Raw genomic sequence first — 18,030 nt, 5'->3', positions numbered from 1 at the left:
GCTTGTCCTTGTAGCTGAGATGTATCTCTTGGAGACAGCAAATGATTGGGTTTAGTTTTCTGATCCAATCTGCTACTCTGTGCCTTTTTAATGGTGAGTTCAGTCCATTTACATTTAGGGTGATTATTGGTATGTGAGGATGTCCTGTCATTCTATCTTTAGTTTTCTGGTAAGGCTGTGTCTCCATTGTTTCTTTGCCTTTTTGTTGTTGTCTATTATTTTTGTGTGGTGGTATTCTATGATTTCCCCCTCTGTTTCTTCTTTTATTACAGTATGTATTTCAGTTCTGGATTTTTTTTTTGAGTGGTTATCCTTAAGTTTATGTAAAACAAAGTTTGATATTTAGAGTATTCCATTTTCTTCAGCACGCTTACTTTATCCATTCCCATATTCCGGTTCAGGCCTTTACTCTCCCCCTTTTTATGTTTCGGTTGCCACAAATTGTCCCTGTTGATGGTGGTCGAATAGCCTCCTCTAGTATTTCTTGTAGTGCAGGTCATGTATTAGAAAATTCCCTCAGCTTCTGTATGTCTGGAAAGGTCTTTATTCCTCCTTCATATCTAAAGGATATCTTTGCTGGATATATTATTCTTGGCTCATGATTTCTCTCTTTCAATAGTTTGAATATTTGATTCCACTCCCTCCTGGCTTGTAGAGTTTCTGCTGAAAAATCTGATGATAATCTAATGGCCTTTCCTTTGTAGGTTACCGTCTTCTTTTCCCTGGCTGCCTTGAGGATTCTTTATATGTCGTTGATTTTAGACAGCTTCAATACAATGTGCCTTGGAGAAGGCCTGTTGGGGTTGAGGTAATTAGGTGTTCTATTTGCTTGTTGGATTCGAGGATTCAGTTCTGTACACAAGTTTGGGGAGTTCTCATCAACAATTTGTTTGAATATATTCTCATTTCCCTTCTCTCTTTCTTCTCCTTTGGTATGCCCATTATTCTTATCTTGCTCTTTTTGATGGAGTCAGAAAGTTCTTGTAGCCTTCCTTTATTTCTTTTAAGTCTCAAGTCTCTTTCTTCTTCCATCTGTGTTTTTCCATGTTTCTATCTTCGATGTCACTGATTCTTTCCTCCATCTGGTCAACTCTACTACCTAAGCTGGTTATTTCATTCTTAATTTCTTCTATTGAGTTCTTAATCTCCAGAAATTCCATTTGGTTCTTTTTTTAAATTTCAATCTCTTTTTTCAAATGCTCATGTTGTTCTTTGATTGTGTTCCTGAGTTCATTAAATTGCCTTTCTGTGTTTTCTTGCATCTTGTTGAGTTTTTTCAGGACTGCAATCTTGAATTCTCTGTCATTTAAGTCCTATATTTCCACATCTTTAAGTTCCTTTTCTGGAGACTTTTCACTTTCTTTCTGAGCTGTCTTGTTGCCTTGGTTATTCATGGCAATTACTGATTTATTATTTCTCTTGCTAGACATCTACAGGAGTGGCTTCTGCAACAGGTTGATAGGAAGAGGTCTTTCTTTTGTTTTCCAGTATTTGTTGGTAGAATGTTTCATTTTCTCTCCGACTGCATCCTTTTTCTCTCTCTCACACGGTAGTGCTGTTTTCTCTGCACTATTTCAGCTTCTCACACAATGGGGGAATTCCCTGGGAGACGGGCTTCTCCTCTGTTAATAGTTTGCTTAGGTCACAGCGCGCAGTGTCCGTGTGGGTATGCGGAGAGCTTTGAAGTTCCAAAGCTCTTCCTGCACCAGATTCAGAGCTCATATGTTTTAGCAGTTCTGTTTACTCCTGCAGGGATCTGCCCAGATAGGTGGGGGTAGGCTTGGGGTGAGTTGTGAGAGGTGGCCCAGAGCAATCACGGCAACAACCATCACATCTGGTCCTACTTCCACAGCTCCCTCCCCTTGCCAGAACTAGTAGGGCTGCGAATCTGTGGCTGCGGTCCACAGTTCTCAGAACAGCAAATATTCTGTTCTTTTCATCTGACGCTGCTACTGTTCCACTTCTAGCACCGGGCAGGTGGGGGTGGGGCGAGCTCTGTGAAGGTATGGAGGGGGCGTCTAGTCTCAGTGCCTAAGGTTTCCGTTCTCTGCTCAGCAGTGAGGGCTTAAACCACCATTTTCAGCCTTCTTCCCTCAGTCTTTTCTCCGAGGTCTCTGCCGTGAACCTTGGTTTCAACCGTGTTATATGCTGCCCCCTCAGCCCTGTGGGCCATAAGCGGACCCCTAGCAGTCTGAGTTCTTCCCTCTCCTGCAGCTGCGGTAGTTCCGGGATGCAGCGAGCTCGGAGCACTGAGCTAGGTCTGCGTGCTGTGCCCGCGCAGCTCCGTCTCTGCACTTGTCCTTTCCCTTCCCTCCCCTACCTCCACACCCTCCCCCCCACCCTCGCCCGATTCGCCCACCTTTAGATGAATTTAGTAGTGGGCCTCTTTATCTTGCCTGTCTGCTGTGTAGGGAGTCCTTTGTGGAGTTATTGTTGTTCGATTAGTTGTAAATTCCAGAGGAGCTTTACAGAGGCTCACCTCACGCTGCCATTTTGATGACGTCTCAGTTCTTTCTCTCATTTTAAAACACACTGCTGCCCAGCCTCATCCTCTGGATTCTGGGTGACATACCATCTTAGCTCTTCTAGTTTCTGCCTTAACAATCCTCCTTTGTCTTTTTTGCTGGCATGACTCAACTCTTTCTAACTGTAGATTATCTCTATTTTTCTGTTTTGCACAATTTTCTCTTTTATCAGCCATATCTGTACTTTCACTAGTCTACTGCATTAATTTGCTACAGATGTTGTAACAAAGTGTCACAAACTAGGTGGTTCAAAAAAACAGAAATCGATTGTCTTACTGTTCTTGAGGCTAGACATCCAAGATGAAGGTGTCAGTAGAGTTGGTCCTTTCTGAGGGTGGGGAGGGAAGAACTGTCCAGGCTTCTCTCCCTAGCTGATAGATGGCCATCTTCTCCCTGGGTCTCCTCACATAGTCTTTCTTCTCTCTATGTGTGTTCTGTCTCTTTCCATGCTGTTCATTTTGTAAGGGCACCTGTTATACTGGCTTAGGGGCCTACCCATGATGTCATTTTAGCTTAGGTAGTTATATCTGTAACAACAACCCTATTTCAAAACAAGGTCACATTCTGCGACACTGGAGGTTAGGACTCCAATATCCCATTTTGGGAGGTCACAATTCAACCCATAACAACTGGCAACTCCAAAATCGAATTCCCTCGTTGAGTTTCTCAGGGTTGGAATTTGAATACTTCAATGAAAATCACAGATTCAAAGGTAGTTTAAAACACACTCACACAGACAAGCAGATCTCTGCTCTCCAGCCCAAATCTAGAGAAACCCAGTCTCTGTGTGGGGTGTATGGCCACAGTATCTTCCACAGCAGGCCCAGGAATCGTTTGGGAGCTTATCTTTACTCCATTGGGACAGCCATACTAGCTTCTCATTGGTTTTCCTGTCCATCCATAATGAAATACTACTGCATTTATTCCTCATAACCCCATGAGGTGAGTACTGTTCTCACCCCCACTTTGTGGCTGAGCACAGTAAGCAAGGCTGGGGTCGGAAGCCAGACAATGAGGCTCTGCAGTCTGTGGCAGGGCTCTTCAGGTGAGACTCTCAAATGTGCGGTGCTGCCACTAGCATGGACTAGTGCACTAGTGAAGTCCACACCCTTCACCTGGAACCCACATTTTCTCCAAGAGGTGGCCTCTTCCTAGAACCTGAACTAGTGGGTCTCAAAGAGTGACCCAACGGCCAGGAACAGGGAGATCAATTGCCTTTCTCTGGTCCTTCCCTACACCTACACCCCAGAACTAGACATCGGGGAGTGATCTGTTGTAACAACCTTCCAGGTGATTCTGATGCACACTCAAGTTTGAGAAAGGCAGCCCTAATTCTACCTGTCTGGGGTTGCTCTGTCTTTCGATGCTCCTCTCATTTCTCTGCCCTGGCTTCCTGACTTGCTGCTCCTTGCTGCGTCCTTTTCTTTGAAGCTTTTCTCTGCAGTCTCCTTTTGGGTTTCCAGCACCCTGTGACCCTTCAAAGCCAATCCCTAATGTCACTTATTTATGAAGACTTGTTTCTTTTTTCCCCCCCTGCCCCCCACCCCCAACTCCAGTTCAAGTAATTGTTCTCCATCTAGTTGTGTAGGACGCAGCTCACTAGCCCATGTGGGAATTGAACTGGCAACCTCAGCGGCGTTAGCAAACATCTGAGCCACCAGGCCACCCGAACACTTGGTTTTTTACTTCTCTGCCTGTTCTTGTAATCAGCATTGTGATCTCTCCTTAGAAATATCCTCACATTTTGTACCTATTTTTTCCCTTATAATACTTTTCTTGATCTACTTATATCATCACTGTATTTGTCCCCTTGAAGCAGGCAATTTGAGATGAAATGCCATATCCCTCACACATCTGCTACTACATTCCGGTAAGAGTTTAATAAAGCATTGTATTGAATGACTACTATTAACCCTCAGAATACCTTATTTAAAGCACATTGACAAAAAAGAGATTAGGAATGATGACCTACTTTGAAAAAAATCTTACAAAGAAGGACTCAAAACATTATTCTTTGACAGAGCAAATGTTTTTAAATGATTTATCTCTCTCATCAAACATGTGTCCTGTGACTTCCACAGACTACCTAAAGACTTCCTCATTTGACAGGCTCCCACATCAAAGTGACTTTTCCAGGGTAATGAAGATTTGAGAATCTGCTATTAAGCATTCAGAATTGAATATAATGCTCCCAAGTGGACTCACTTTAATGTTATGAAAGAGCATCTCTTTTTGTTTGTGGCCTTTTTTGAGCTCTTAACGTAGTTTACTACATTATAATGCATTCCTTAAATATTTTAACAACCACAGTACACTGGTAGCTCTTGTGGTCAGTTAATACCACTAGGTATTTTTCCAAACTTGATCTGCTAAGTGTCAGACTTCTCTGAGTTGTATGTGATATGAGATTACATTAATGACTATGTTGTTTTAAAGAGACACATTAACATTTAGCATCTAGGGACATGCCTGCATAATATGGGTTTTGAGAACAACAATCCCAAATGTCTTCCATTTGAGTCAGATACACCACTGATACTGTCTTGCACATTCTTCAAGATCTCTGGGTACAGATCTATCCCCTTATCCATAATTCCAAAGTCCAAAAAAAACCTCTGAAAATTATTTTAGAGCTCATTTGGTGGCAAAATCTGACCTGAAGCTATTTATAGTCTAATTCATCCCATTTAGTATGAGTTCAGGCATTTTTCTGCAGAAATGTTTTATTTGATTAAAGGTTTCTTCTCCAGTGTTCACTGAGGTTTTGTTAGTAAATATTCAGTATGTTCACTGTATTAACCTTTTAAGTAACACACACACACACACACACACACACACACGAGATCAAAAACACATCTGACCCTAAGGATAGCAGATGAGGGGTTAAGGATTTGTTGTCCAGCTCAGCATAGGGTAATAAACAAAATTCAGATGGTTTTCTTGCTTTGTGACATGGCCCCTACTTTTGGTGCTGTAAATAAAGCCATCTTTGATTCTAGAAGTTCTGAGTTGACATTGTACATTGGACAATCCAAATTATTTCTGATTAATACCTTCCCAAAGACCTAGAGATGAAGGCCACCAAAACAGCCCCTATCATTTCCACATTTAAGGGATATACATATCCCAGATTACACAGTGGCCATCTTGGTAATCCTATGACATTTTTGCCACTCAATTCTCTTTGAAGTGTTTAGATTCACAAGAACATAAGAAATTAAATTGAAAGGCTTTTCTCCTACACATCTATCAGATTAGAACTTTCTGGGATAAAATTTTATCAGTTTAATACATCTTCATGTTATGAAATGGAGCATAAATGTTATCAAAGCATTTTATTCAAAAGTGTAGTATGTGTAACTTGTGTTTTTTAAAAATGTGAGTGGTGAGTTGAATTCTTGCATGACTTTTCTTCTAAAAATAAAATTACCTAGAAGAAATTTCCCCTCACATCTGTGTGGAGTCCAGTAGAGCATTTTGCAAGTAATTCCTTTGCCCACTTAGAATACCCAACTAATAAGTCAGGGAGATTCCATTAAAAGATATTTCATTTGCTTTATTTCACACAGAAGTAACATGAAAGAAAGCCCATCTATTCCCTCTGTGGCCTTAAATGCACCTGATTTCTCAGTTGTGAAATACTGGTAGTACCAACTATACCTTTAAGGCTTGTTATGTAAATTAGAGGTAATTTTTATAATCTGCCAAAGCACAAAAGAGAGCACTGAGAAAATGGTGGATGTGTGAGTATCTTTGTGTATTTATAATCACTATTTCCATCAGGAAGAATGGCAACACTAGTCTCTACTTAATCTAACAACCTCAGGTAGTCTGAAGGTAGGAGACAGCGAACTGGAGTCTCCATTCAACTAGGCAGAAGTAGAAAATTATGTTAATAAAGGGAAAAGTGGGTGGGGTGATCTCATCTGACAGATGCCCTTGGCTGAGAATGCAAGAAACCGACTGGTTGTGGAATGTGGCAGTTAAAGTCATAATGGCTGAAGAGATGAGCTACAGGATGAACATTTGTTTTAATTCAGTTGAACTTAGCAGGTACTGGTGATTCAGTACTGAGTACCTTTTAGCAGCTACTACCCCATGTAGTTTGTTCAAGAAAAGGGAAAGATAAAGGGAAAGCCATTACCACAGGCAAAATTGGAAATGAGTTTATACTTACATCTCAGTGCCCTTGACCTATCCTGCTGTGTAAGTAAATAAACATGGTCCCTCTTATTGACCTCTTATAAACTTTTGGACAGAGGTCAAAGCTTCTGGGGTGTAGTACCTCCCCCTAAAAGAAAGCCTGGGCAGTATGCTTTCCAGTGGGACTCTGGCAGAATAGAATAGAATAGAATAGAATAGAATAGAATAGAATAGAATAGAATAGAATAGAATAGAATAGAATAGAATAGAATAGAATAGAATAGAATATAGGATAAGCATGCTTGGAGAGGCTACAGAGGCACCAAGTGCCCCCTTCTACTGAAAACACCAGTATCAAGTCTATTAGTTTTACTTTAGGTTCACTGAGCTTCATGTTCATCAGAAAGGAAAAAACATTTTCTCCTTTTTCCTCCTTTACCCCTCCCTTGGGAAACCAAATCATCTGAGGAAAGAGAAGGCTGGCATTGTTTTGAGAAGATAACTTTGCAAAAGGGGTCAAAGCAGAGGAGTGGCCTAAGAATACATTATATTCACCGGGGAAGCTTTTCAAGTACAGTGACATTCATCCTTCACTGCAGAGCAGTGGAGTCAGATCTCAGGGAGTAGCCATTCAGTTTTCAAGCTCTCAATAATGACCTGGGATGTGCTGATCTAAGCCATTCTGCACATCACTAGAGACCCCAAGATTATACACAAATCTCCTCAGCCACTCATTTTGCCATGAGAAGGCTGGAATCCTACTGCCCAGGGAGGAGACTGTGCTTGCTGTCCCCTAAGTACGATGTGGCTGGAGCACATGCAGAAAGTAAGTGGTGTGGCCTGATCTGATGGAGACAGGTGGAGGAAAAAAACCACATACTTGACTGAGAGGGAATGCAGAATGAGAAACGGCAGAAGGAAGCAGACTTGAGAGAAGAAAAACAAGGTGAAAACAAATTTAGTAATTTTCTAGTGACTTCTTTTTGCTCTGGGGATTCTTTTACACCTTCTCTTTATGTAACATGTTGGATCATATGTGTAATTCTGTAAAAAAAAAACAAAAACAGGTGGGTGTACATGGAAAACTTACCACTGTGAATCAGTGACTAGCTGTAGAGACATTAGATGATGATAGTATTCTATCTTTGTGAATATGGCACTTGCAAACTGAGAATTTTAGAATATTTTTAAAGGGACTTTTTTTTAAAAATCACAGGAAAAGAAGATAAAATTTAGGGAAAAGCAGAATATTTTATCCCTTTCACTAGGCACCCAATGCCTAGCCAACACATACAAAATGAAATTTTAGTGGTGCCTGCTAAGCCTATTTGAAAACAAATCCTATTTGGCCCCCATGAGGGATGTTCAGGCATCCAGGCCATGAATTCCTCAGTTCTCCAATCTGAAAATGCCAATTGAGGGAGGTAGAATTTGTACAAATCTTTTAAATCATGTAATTATATGGAATCACCTTTCATTTTCCCAACTGGAACTCATTTTTATGTTGACGATAGTTGGAAATGTTAAACACAGTAAAAAGCTTGAGATGTTATTGGGCTAGGTGTATTAAAATAAAATAAAAAAATAGAAATATTAGGTATATACATGACAGCATAAGTGAAACATGATGTGACATAGCATTTTCCATTCAAAGTTTACAGTAGAAAAGTTTAGTAAGCCAAACCTCCTGTGTCCCTGCTACATACAGTGGCGCATGAGAACCTCCTCATTCACTTATTTTCCTTCGTATCCTGTATAAATAGTCTCACACACATCTTACACCACTTAGAAAAGATTGCTGAATCACAAAATAGCTCCCAAATATGGTGTTACTTTGAGTACAACTAAAATTAATATTTGATCATTAAAATAACATTCAAGTCATTTAAAGCAATAAAGAAAATTCTTATGTTTTATAAGGTCCTATGAGGTTCTGCAGAAATTAGAATCTTATCTTTCTTCCAAACTACATTGTCAACAAAAGTCTATATATAAGAAATTGTGGAACTGAAAAGCTGGACAGTTTAAAAATCGTCCTTTTTAAGGTGGAGTGGTTTCTGAGGCTCCTTTCCCTTTCCTGGGAGGTCTGGGCAAGGCTCGGCGTCAGTGGGTTCACGCCGCTGAACACAGCAGCTTTGCATGACTCACAAGTGACACTTCTACAAGGAAGAGACCAAAAAAGCGAGGCTGCTTTATGTCTCAGGGTTCTGAGCAGTCTCCATGGAAGGAAAACGTTTCATAGTCTCAGATATTAGGGGGAGGGGTGATTACTGAAATATGAGAAAGACATTTTTAAGTTTCTGACTTCACCTGCAAAATCAACAGGTTAGATTAGTAATTTTTAAACAAATAAGCCAAAGCACAGAGAAAATACAAAGAAGTGCCGCAATAGGCTTCTGGTTATTTTACTTTTATAAATGAGTTTAGTTCTGTTACTGTTTGGGAATTATAAAAATGGCCTCTGAACCTTTGAGTCACACATCCAATTGTAAACAAGAGGCCAAAGTGGGTGTATGTTGGATAGAAAAGGTGTTTCCTTCTCAGAGGGCTGTATTCAGATGTTGGTCTAGAAAGCAAGATGGCCAGCTGGGAGCAGGCCAAGTGGCGGAGCTGTGGGTCTCAGCCTATGAGAAGAGATACTTTTCGATGTAGAGAGTGTTTCTTCCTGAGTAATTTAGCCTCATTTCAGGAAGCAGGGACAGTAGATGGTCTTAGCACATGAAAACTACTGCAACCAGTGATTGTTATTGCTTCTTTTTTAATGAGGCAGCAGTCCCTGCAAACGGCTACGAGTCTTCTTGTGCTCTAAGGCTGCTGCTGATACTGGCCTTCCGTGGCAGTGTAGAAATCATCCAGGACACTCTGCAAATAATCAAACGTTGGCCTCTCCTCTGCCTTTTCTTTCCAGCACATCTTCATGATGTCATAGAGCTCGTCTGGGCAGTTCTCCATGCGGGGCATCCTGTAGCCCTGCGACAGCGCGGTCATCACGTCGGCGTTAGTTCTCCCTAAAACAACAACAAAAAAAACCATACCATTCAGCACCCTGGCTAAAGAGAAAGCATTGCAGTGATCTTTCTGCTACCCACATCCTACATTACTATTGAAGCAAGTTCTAAAGGTTGTTACGGTCTGAATCCTGTCCCCCACAAATTCGTATGTTGAGCTCCTAGCCCCCAGGCCCTCAGAACGTTGACTGTATTTAGAGATAAAGCCTTTCGAGAGGTCATCAAGTTAAAATAAGGCCTATAGGGTGGGCCCAACGCAGTATGACAGTGTCCTTATAAGATGACATGAAGACACAGAGACACCGGAGACGCATGTGCAGAGGAAAGGCTGTGTGAGGACACAGTGAGAAGATGGCCATCTATAAGCCAAGGAGAAGCCTCAGAAGAAACCAAATCTGCCAACACCCTGATCTCAGACTCTTGGCCTCCAAAATCGAGAAAATAAATTTCCGTTGTTTGAGCCACTCAGTCTGTGGCATTTTGTTATGGCAGCCCTAGAAAACTGATATGAAGGCAAAGGAAATTTCTGTAAACAACTAAATAATATAAATTTTAATATGAAGGGGATCAAGACAAAATTTAGTTTGCCAAAGGGTAAACAGGCAAATGTGGTAAGTAGAAGACAAAGGAAGTTCTCTTTCATAACAAAAGGATATTGGACTTGACTGACCTTTTGAATGAACTACTCAAGCCCAGTCCTAACCCTTAATCTCAGTTTCTTTTGTAGTATTTTTTTCAGCTTCTACCTGTAATACATCTACCAAAAAATCATTTGCTCATACATTTATTTATCTCATACCAATATTTTTTTAAATATCAGCTTGTTATTGTAAGTTTATTTAAAGAACTCAGGATCCTTGAATCAACTAGATCAACTGATTATATCACTAAATTGTCCCAGTGTTCAGCACAGACCAGAGTCAAAGCTCACACTGACTCTGGAATGTGCGTTTTCTCAACACTCTGTAAGGAAACTAGGGTTTTCACGATTCTTACTGAGCTACGTGAGAGGATTGAAAATGGATCATAGTTTTTAATATGGTCAAATGTCTCAGGGTAGTTCATAAGCTGCACTTGGACCTTTGTTACTGAAATAGCTTTAAGGGGGAAAAAAGATCATTTAAATAACATGTTCTTCCATTATTAAAATGGGATAGAGAAATGTGCTCATGTAGGATTTTAGCAGCACCTCCACAGCTGTATGTTTTGCCTATTTTGCGTATACATTTTTCCGCTGAGATATGGACTCCTGTATAGAGGAACTGTATTTCATGCAGAGTATTTTCATGTAGAATTTGTACACTATTTGGCATATGAGGAACTCCATTCATCACAACCTATTTCCTTTCCATAGCCATAGATTTTACCACTAGTGTACAATGGAAAGATTCTGAAAGGTAGCAGAAGCTCTAGAAAAAATATCTTTTACTAGATTTGGAACAGAACCTTCTTTCGAATTTATTTTCTAAGCAGTGTTTTTTCAAATTACAGGCCACCACCCATTTGGGATCAACAAATTCATTTTTTAGGGAGCTACCAGTATTTTTAAAAATTGTAATAATAAAAAAAATCAGAATGTACATAGTAAAAGTAAGTGGTTTTGTGAAACTTTTGCTTTATATATGGAGTGGGTTTCTGTATATTTCTTACCATGAGTTATGATCAGTGACCTTTGAACTCTGCCCTCAACTAACCTTTCTTCTTCTAAGGACACAGTAACTAAAGGGCCCTGCCTGGATTTAAACTCTTGAAAGAAGACATGATTGTTTCTGTCTTGGAAGTGCTCTTGGTTTTGAAATCGAAAGATCTGAGCCAACTTTGTAACTGTTAAGATCTCTTGAAAGTTGTTTACATGCTAAATTAATTTTGCTCAAGTCTATTTCTGAAATGCCATCTTCAAATATTTGTGTAACTGGAGTGTTCTAACTGGAAGATTTCATTTGATTCTCATGGCTTGAGGCCAAGGCGCTCATTTGCATCACTTTCTTTATTTGGGGTTCTGGTCTCTGTAAATTTTGTGGCTTTGGCATTGCCCTGGCTCTTGGAACTAGCCAAGCTCACTTGGATAAATTTCAGAAGAAATCTCTGCGTTTCCTTCTATACAAGGGTTGTGTGACTGTCTGGGATCCTGGTGAGAGGACTAATATCCAGGACCATAGAAACAGCAGCTGGATTGGCAAACTTTGTTAGGAATATCTTTTTTACTTCCTTCCTGGGGAACCCCCAATTGCATAAAAAGTCAGAATGTTCCCACACAAGATAAATCTTTCCAAGGTCCCCTGGCTCTATTGCAGACTTTTCTTCCTTGTTCTTTTATGTTCTCCTAATGCTGAAGAAGTCTTTCAATGATCCAGATAAAGGCCACATGCTCCATCCTGCTTGGAATATTTTATTCGATAAGAGGAATAAAAAGAAAGAACTCTGAAGTCTATTGTTTAATGTACCAGTAAACCAATGAACAAAGTAAGGCCACTAAATGACAAATCTTATGGAAGAAAGAAAGAAACTGGGAAAGAGACCCCAACCAGACCCTAAGATTAAAACCTGATACTTGGTAATTGGTCTGTTGTTAGGTTAAAGACAGCAAACACCCATTGACTGGTGATCTTACAAGGCAAGCACTTTAATATTTCATCCTTCATTCTTTCAACAAGCATTTTTTAAATACTTACTATGGGTAATTAGCTAGCACTAAGCTCTGAGATATGCAAAGGGGATTACGACAGACTTGTCCGCAAGTGGTACACTTTAGCACAGTGGGGACGATGCCCCCAGGAGAAGGAGGCGGGTGAGCAGGAAGTGAGATCTGGTGTGGGTAGGAATTAGTAGAGACTAAAATTTGGTGAAGGAGCACAGGAAGGAGAAAAAAATGAAGTACAGCAGAGATTAGAAAGGAATAGGGGGTTCTTGACAGGAGATGGGAGCCCAGTAGTTCCAGAAACTACGACAGTCTTTTTAAAGACCAAAGGGCCCTCGATGTGTGTGTGAGAGAAGAAGTACCAGCTACCATGGGACCACAGTCTCCCACCCAATAATACTTCCAAAAGGGCAAATTCGTTTTTTCTGAGCACTACTTGTGACCAAGATAAGCATTTGCTGCAGGATGAGTTTCCTGATTCCGATTCACATATAGCACTAAGATGTTACATATATGTGGTAAGACACAGCTAGAAAAGTCATAATGCTTCAGAAAAACTTTGTTATTTTCAAACCTCCTTTCTCTTTGTAAGAGCAAAGCAAAACAAAACCCCAACCACAAAGATCCCCTCTAATTCATTCAGAAAATTCATATAATAAGATTACTACAGTTGTGCTTTTAAGATAGTGAAGTAAGGACCTTTTGCCCCATCTCCTTTTTTCCTCTAATGCATCCCCAAACAAAAAGAGAACAAGAAACAGAAACTTAAACTCTATCTTTGATGAAACCATGCGACACCTGTCAGCCTGAGGCAGAAGTGGTCTGAGCCAAGAGGAGGAATGTGAAAGCACAGTGCCTGCAAGAAAGGGACAGGCAAGATGTTTCATCCCACCAATTCCACCTGGGGAGGTTCCACATAGAGTTACCGCACATGCAAAGGAAGGGGTGAGGTCGGTGGCTGCAGCCAGGACTGTACCTAGAGCCTGCCTGGCAGGTGCCCCAGGTTAACGCTGTAGAAACTGAAGGAGAGAAGCTCTACGTTCAAGAACGCCAGGCCCAGTGGAGGTGGGGTAAAGTGTGGGATGGAAGATGGGAATATGGGGAGTGAGAAGAAAAGCTAAACATGAAAAAGTGATACACTTCTGACACGTGTCACAACATGGGTGAACCCTGAAGACATAATGCTGACGGAAACAAGCCAGATGCAAAAGGACAAATATGGAAGGTAAGATTCCACTTATGGGAGGTACTTAAAGTAGTCAAATTCACAGGGACAGAAAGTAAAACAAAGGTTACCAGGGGCTGGGGGCTGGGGGAATTGGGAGTGAAGATGAAAAAGTTATGGAGATGGATGGTGGTGATGGTTACACAACACTGCGAATGTGCTCGATGCCACTGAACCATACACTTAAAAGTGGCTAAGATGGTAAATTTTATTCTATGCATATTTTATCACAATAAAAATATACCAAAAAAGAAAAGACACCGATGCACCCTCTCCAGTGAGCTTCCAGAATGCTGACAGCCAGGCTCGTACCCCACAGGCAAGGCCTGGAAGATTCTCTTCTGAAGGAGCTTAATGTTCCCAGGGAACAAACCTGAAAATACCACTGACCTGTGAGGGTGCTGACAAGTAAGTCTGGTGGTCCAAAGGCGCAAAGTAAGCCTAAGGGCGGTACAGAAGGACAGAATGACAGAGACAGAAGAGTAGACACGAAACTCAGACAATCACTCCAGGAGGTCTACCGTCTTACCAGCAAGTGACTCAGAAAGAGAACAGAAATGGAGAGGAGGAAATTTTCGAAGAGGCATCTAGTATGAAAATTTCCCAGAATTTATGACTATAAGTTTCCAAATAGAAAAGACAAAGCAAGTACCCAATACAACATAAAAATGATGAAAGCACCACACCGAAGTACACTGTCATGAAATTTCAGGAATAAAGCGAGATCTTGAATTCTTCCACAGAGGAAATGAGATCCTAGACAGAGGACGGATTCAGAAGCAATCAGCCTCTGGCCTAGCCACTTCAGAAAGTGGACTCAGTGGAAGGATTTGTTTACAATTCTAGGCGAAAGTGTTTTCTGTTTTAGCATTCATAACACAAGCAAATTTGATAAATTGTACTTATTGAGCTACTTAATTTTATTTAGGTTATGAGTCTCTCAAGAAAAAGTCCTATTTGGGAATGTATTCTGTTTTCCAAGTAGAAATTAGAAGAAGAATACTAACTTTGATGTCTCAAATTTTAATGAGGACAAACTCCAAAGCCATGCACAGCAACAACGGGGATAAACTACCTTTACTTATTCAGTGCTCACTCAACAAGGAGAACAAGAAAATACTTGAAGAAAATAATTTGAGTCTATGGGGGCTAAAAAATGTTAAAATGCAACAAAAATTTGTTGAAATGGACCAATAGTAATTGAAGACCAATGATTTTTGAGATTTGCCTAAAGTATAATTAATAGGTACAGAGGCTTTTTCTAGAAAGCATGCTACAAAAAAGTATTTTCCTGAATTATATTCTGATGTGCATAGAAGTTCATGGTATTAGAAGTATCTGCTCAAAGTATCTATTCCAATGAGTAGGACTGCAAAAGGAAAATGACACTCCTATACTACACACCCATACACATAGAGACTACTAGATTCTTAATAAGTAATTTTTATTGACAAAATTGTATAATTTATTCCCATATTCCCAGAAGGTTGTTCTATGGTGGCTGGAAAATAGGGGTGAAAGCCACATCTTTCACCATATACCACTTTGTATCTCTTGAATTTAGAAACACATGTCCATATTCTTATTTAATAATAAGTAAAATTAGGGGGGAAAACTTTACTTAAGAAATAATAGTATGAGTATCATAATTAGAACTATGGGCAGCACATAGCAGAGATGTCTTTGAGGAGCATCCGAAAGCATGAGGCCAGAGAGGCAATTTTTCATCAGAAGCCTTTTTGCATTTCTTGATTTTTTCATGTGCATATATTAGACAAATATTAAAATATTTAATGAAAACATAATTGTAAAAAATTAGAAACTTCAGAAATTTATGAAGAAAAAAATTAATATAACCTATGATCTCACTGCCCAAGAATAGTAACATTTTGATATACGGTATTACCCTTTTTAGTTTCTTTTTCCTATAAAAATAAGTATTCACTTTATATGGGGCTTTCTTATTTCTTTTTTCCCCTCCTTTATTTTATTCCCTTTTTATTTTGCAAAGCTAGGCATATAACTTCTAAACCATTAAAAAAAACACACAATTTAACATGCTCAGCCCTTTTCTAGGTAAATAAAATATTCTCAGATAATGCAGTGATCAGTGGGGTCTCTCCCATGAGCACTTTTATAACAGTGATGGAAATGGCATATTTTGGCAGTGTTCACCAATTTCTATGCTATCTCTGAATCAAGTTTTCTGAGATTTTAGTCAACAGGACTGTTTGATCTGTTCATATTTCTTAATGCTAGAGGCCCTCATAACATACAACTCTTGTGACTGGAAAACCTCTTCAATCCAGAACCTGCCAAAGGTATGTCACATCCCTAGTCCTTACAAAGGACAAGCTAACTGGAGAATAGACCAGTCAATGCTTTCTGGTTGGTCCCATTGTTGTGTGTGTGTGTGTGTGTGTGTGTGTGTGATTCTCATCATTTTTGTACTGGTTCTTTTATATATTTTTCTGATTTCCACCCCAAATATTTTCAGATCCTGGGCTTTGAGTACAGTGGGCAAGAGGAAAATCCTGGGAGGCACTTGGGCACAGGGTTCAGAAGCAGCTCTGTCAGGAGCTAGTGACATAGTTCTGAACAAGAGTCTCCTTTTCTGAGCCTCAGAAGGCTCATCTGTCTGCCACAGTGGAACATATCATACATTTCACACATCACTTCATGAGGTGATATGTTTATTTGATCAGGTATCAGATTATATATACAATCTAAGTACATAATCTTTCTCCAGAGATAGATATAGATACAGATTATAGATATAGATATATAATGTCAGACATCAGGGCTGATCAATAAATTTTTCCCCTACTTTATAGTAGTGTTATTCATTAACTCAGAGTCTAGAGCAGAGTGGCAGTCAGAATGTGAAATGTCGGCACAAAGGGGATTTCATGGGAGAGTCAGCCCCAAGAAACAGGCACCTGTACAGGCACCACCCGAAGGCTCCCTGCTCCCAGCTGGCCCTTCACTCCCAGCTCTGTGGTTCACTCCTAAATGGCAGTGAGGGTGATCAGCAGGAAGACCACATCACCACTTTGTCCAAAAGCCTCCCATGGCTTCCATCTCACGCAGAGTAAAATGCAAAGCTCTCCCGTGGCCTCTAGAGCCCTACCATCCACTCCACCCCACCTCCAAGGCTGCCTCTACCTCTCTCACCACCCACTTTCTCATCATAGCATGGAGATGATCTAACGATTAAATGGCCTAGGAGTGTCATTCATTCAGCCAATTCTCACTGAAGCTCAAACCACGTGGCCTTTTGCTCCTGTTTGGGGTCCCATGCACTGGCTGTTTCCCCTGTGGGACACTCAGCCCCCAGACAACGCCACGGCTCCCTTGCTCATGTCACGTCACAGAGTCCCTCACTGTATACAACCAGCAGCCCTCCCCCCTGACACCCCACCCTGCTAATCCCTAAACCACTTCACGCACTCTCCATAGTGTACTTTATCTGACAGACTATCGTCTATTTGTCATCAGTGTCTCCCTACCAGAATATTATCTCTCAAGGGCAGGGGCTGTGACTGCTGCATTCGGGCACCTTAAGAGTGCCTTGCACTCTCAGATATTTTTTGAATGAGGGAATGATTTAAACATTAAAGATGTAATTTTAAATTCACCTTATCAATCAACGTTGTTAAAAGGCTAACATTAATAAGAATGTGAAGGCTGTGGGAGAAATCCCTTTCCTGCACATTCCAGCATAGATCGTGGAAAAAGGGAGGACTGACAGAATCTGGCTCCAAGAGCTTCAGGTGTTAGGAATCTGAAAATACTGAATGCTGTTCTCACATCCAGTAAGCGATCTTTCACTGATAAACAGAGGTGGTTACTTCTTGAAGAAGCAGACACTCTAAAATACTTTATACAAACCTGTTTGAGAACAAACCAAAAAGCATTGTAAATCCCCATTTGTATGTGTGTGTCCTCAAGGTCATGGCTTAGCAGGAACACCTGTGTCTAACCCGCTACTCCACCCTCAGATCTGCAACATGCTGCCAGGCACCTTCTAGGCATGAAGTAAGAAGTGTAATTAATTAGTGAAGAAAACGAATATGCGCTCAATCAAATAAGAAGGCAGAAAGTGTCTAAGTATATTTTAGAACACTTTCTATGAAAGATAGTCAAAATCAAGTTCTAGCACAAAGGGCTTATTACTCGTAGCTTTTGGATATGTTTTATTTGTTTGTTTTTTAATGCCTCATGCCTTTGGCTTTTTTCTCATATATACCATTTGAATGGAAAATAGGTAAGTAAAGGATACCTGGGTAGGGAATTTTCCCATAGGTGACGATTTCATACAGGAGAATGCCGAAGGACCACACATCAGACTTAATAGTGAAACATCCAAAGTTGATTGCTTCTGGAGCTGTCCACTTAATGGGGAATTTAGCACCTAAGGAAGAAGACACAGGAGTCTTACTTGGACCTCTGAGCTGAAACAAAAAGGTCATGGGCATGTGACCTCACAGT

General features: G+C 40.4%; 1 protein-coding gene across 3 annotated transcripts in view; it reads right to left on the bottom strand.

The window, feature by feature from the left end:
* Positions 1-5,235: 5,235 nt before the first annotated feature.
* The window catches only part of LYN (LYN proto-oncogene, Src family tyrosine kinase), a 118,202-nt gene continuing 105,407 nt past the window's right edge, over positions 5,236-18,030 (bottom strand). For all 3 annotated transcript variants that reach the window (XM_081070926.1, XM_081070925.1, XM_081070927.1), the window contains 2 exons: positions 17,822-17,953; positions 5,236-9,676 (listed from right to left, as the gene is read on the bottom strand). In XM_081070926.1, coding sequence (XP_080927052.1) covers positions 9,474-9,676; positions 17,822-17,953 — 335 coding nt within the window. In that variant the 3' untranslated portion in view covers positions 5,236-9,473. The remainder of the gene's footprint in view (positions 9,677-17,821; positions 17,954-18,030) is intronic.

The sequence above is a fragment of the Rhinolophus hipposideros genome (assembly GCF_964194185.1).
Source record: "Rhinolophus hipposideros genome assembly, chromosome: 13".
Classification (NCBI taxonomy): Eukaryota; Metazoa; Chordata; class Mammalia; order Chiroptera; family Rhinolophidae; genus Rhinolophus; species Rhinolophus hipposideros.
Note: the sequence above shows the minus strand (reverse complement) of the source record. Positions and strands in the feature narration are given on the sequence as shown.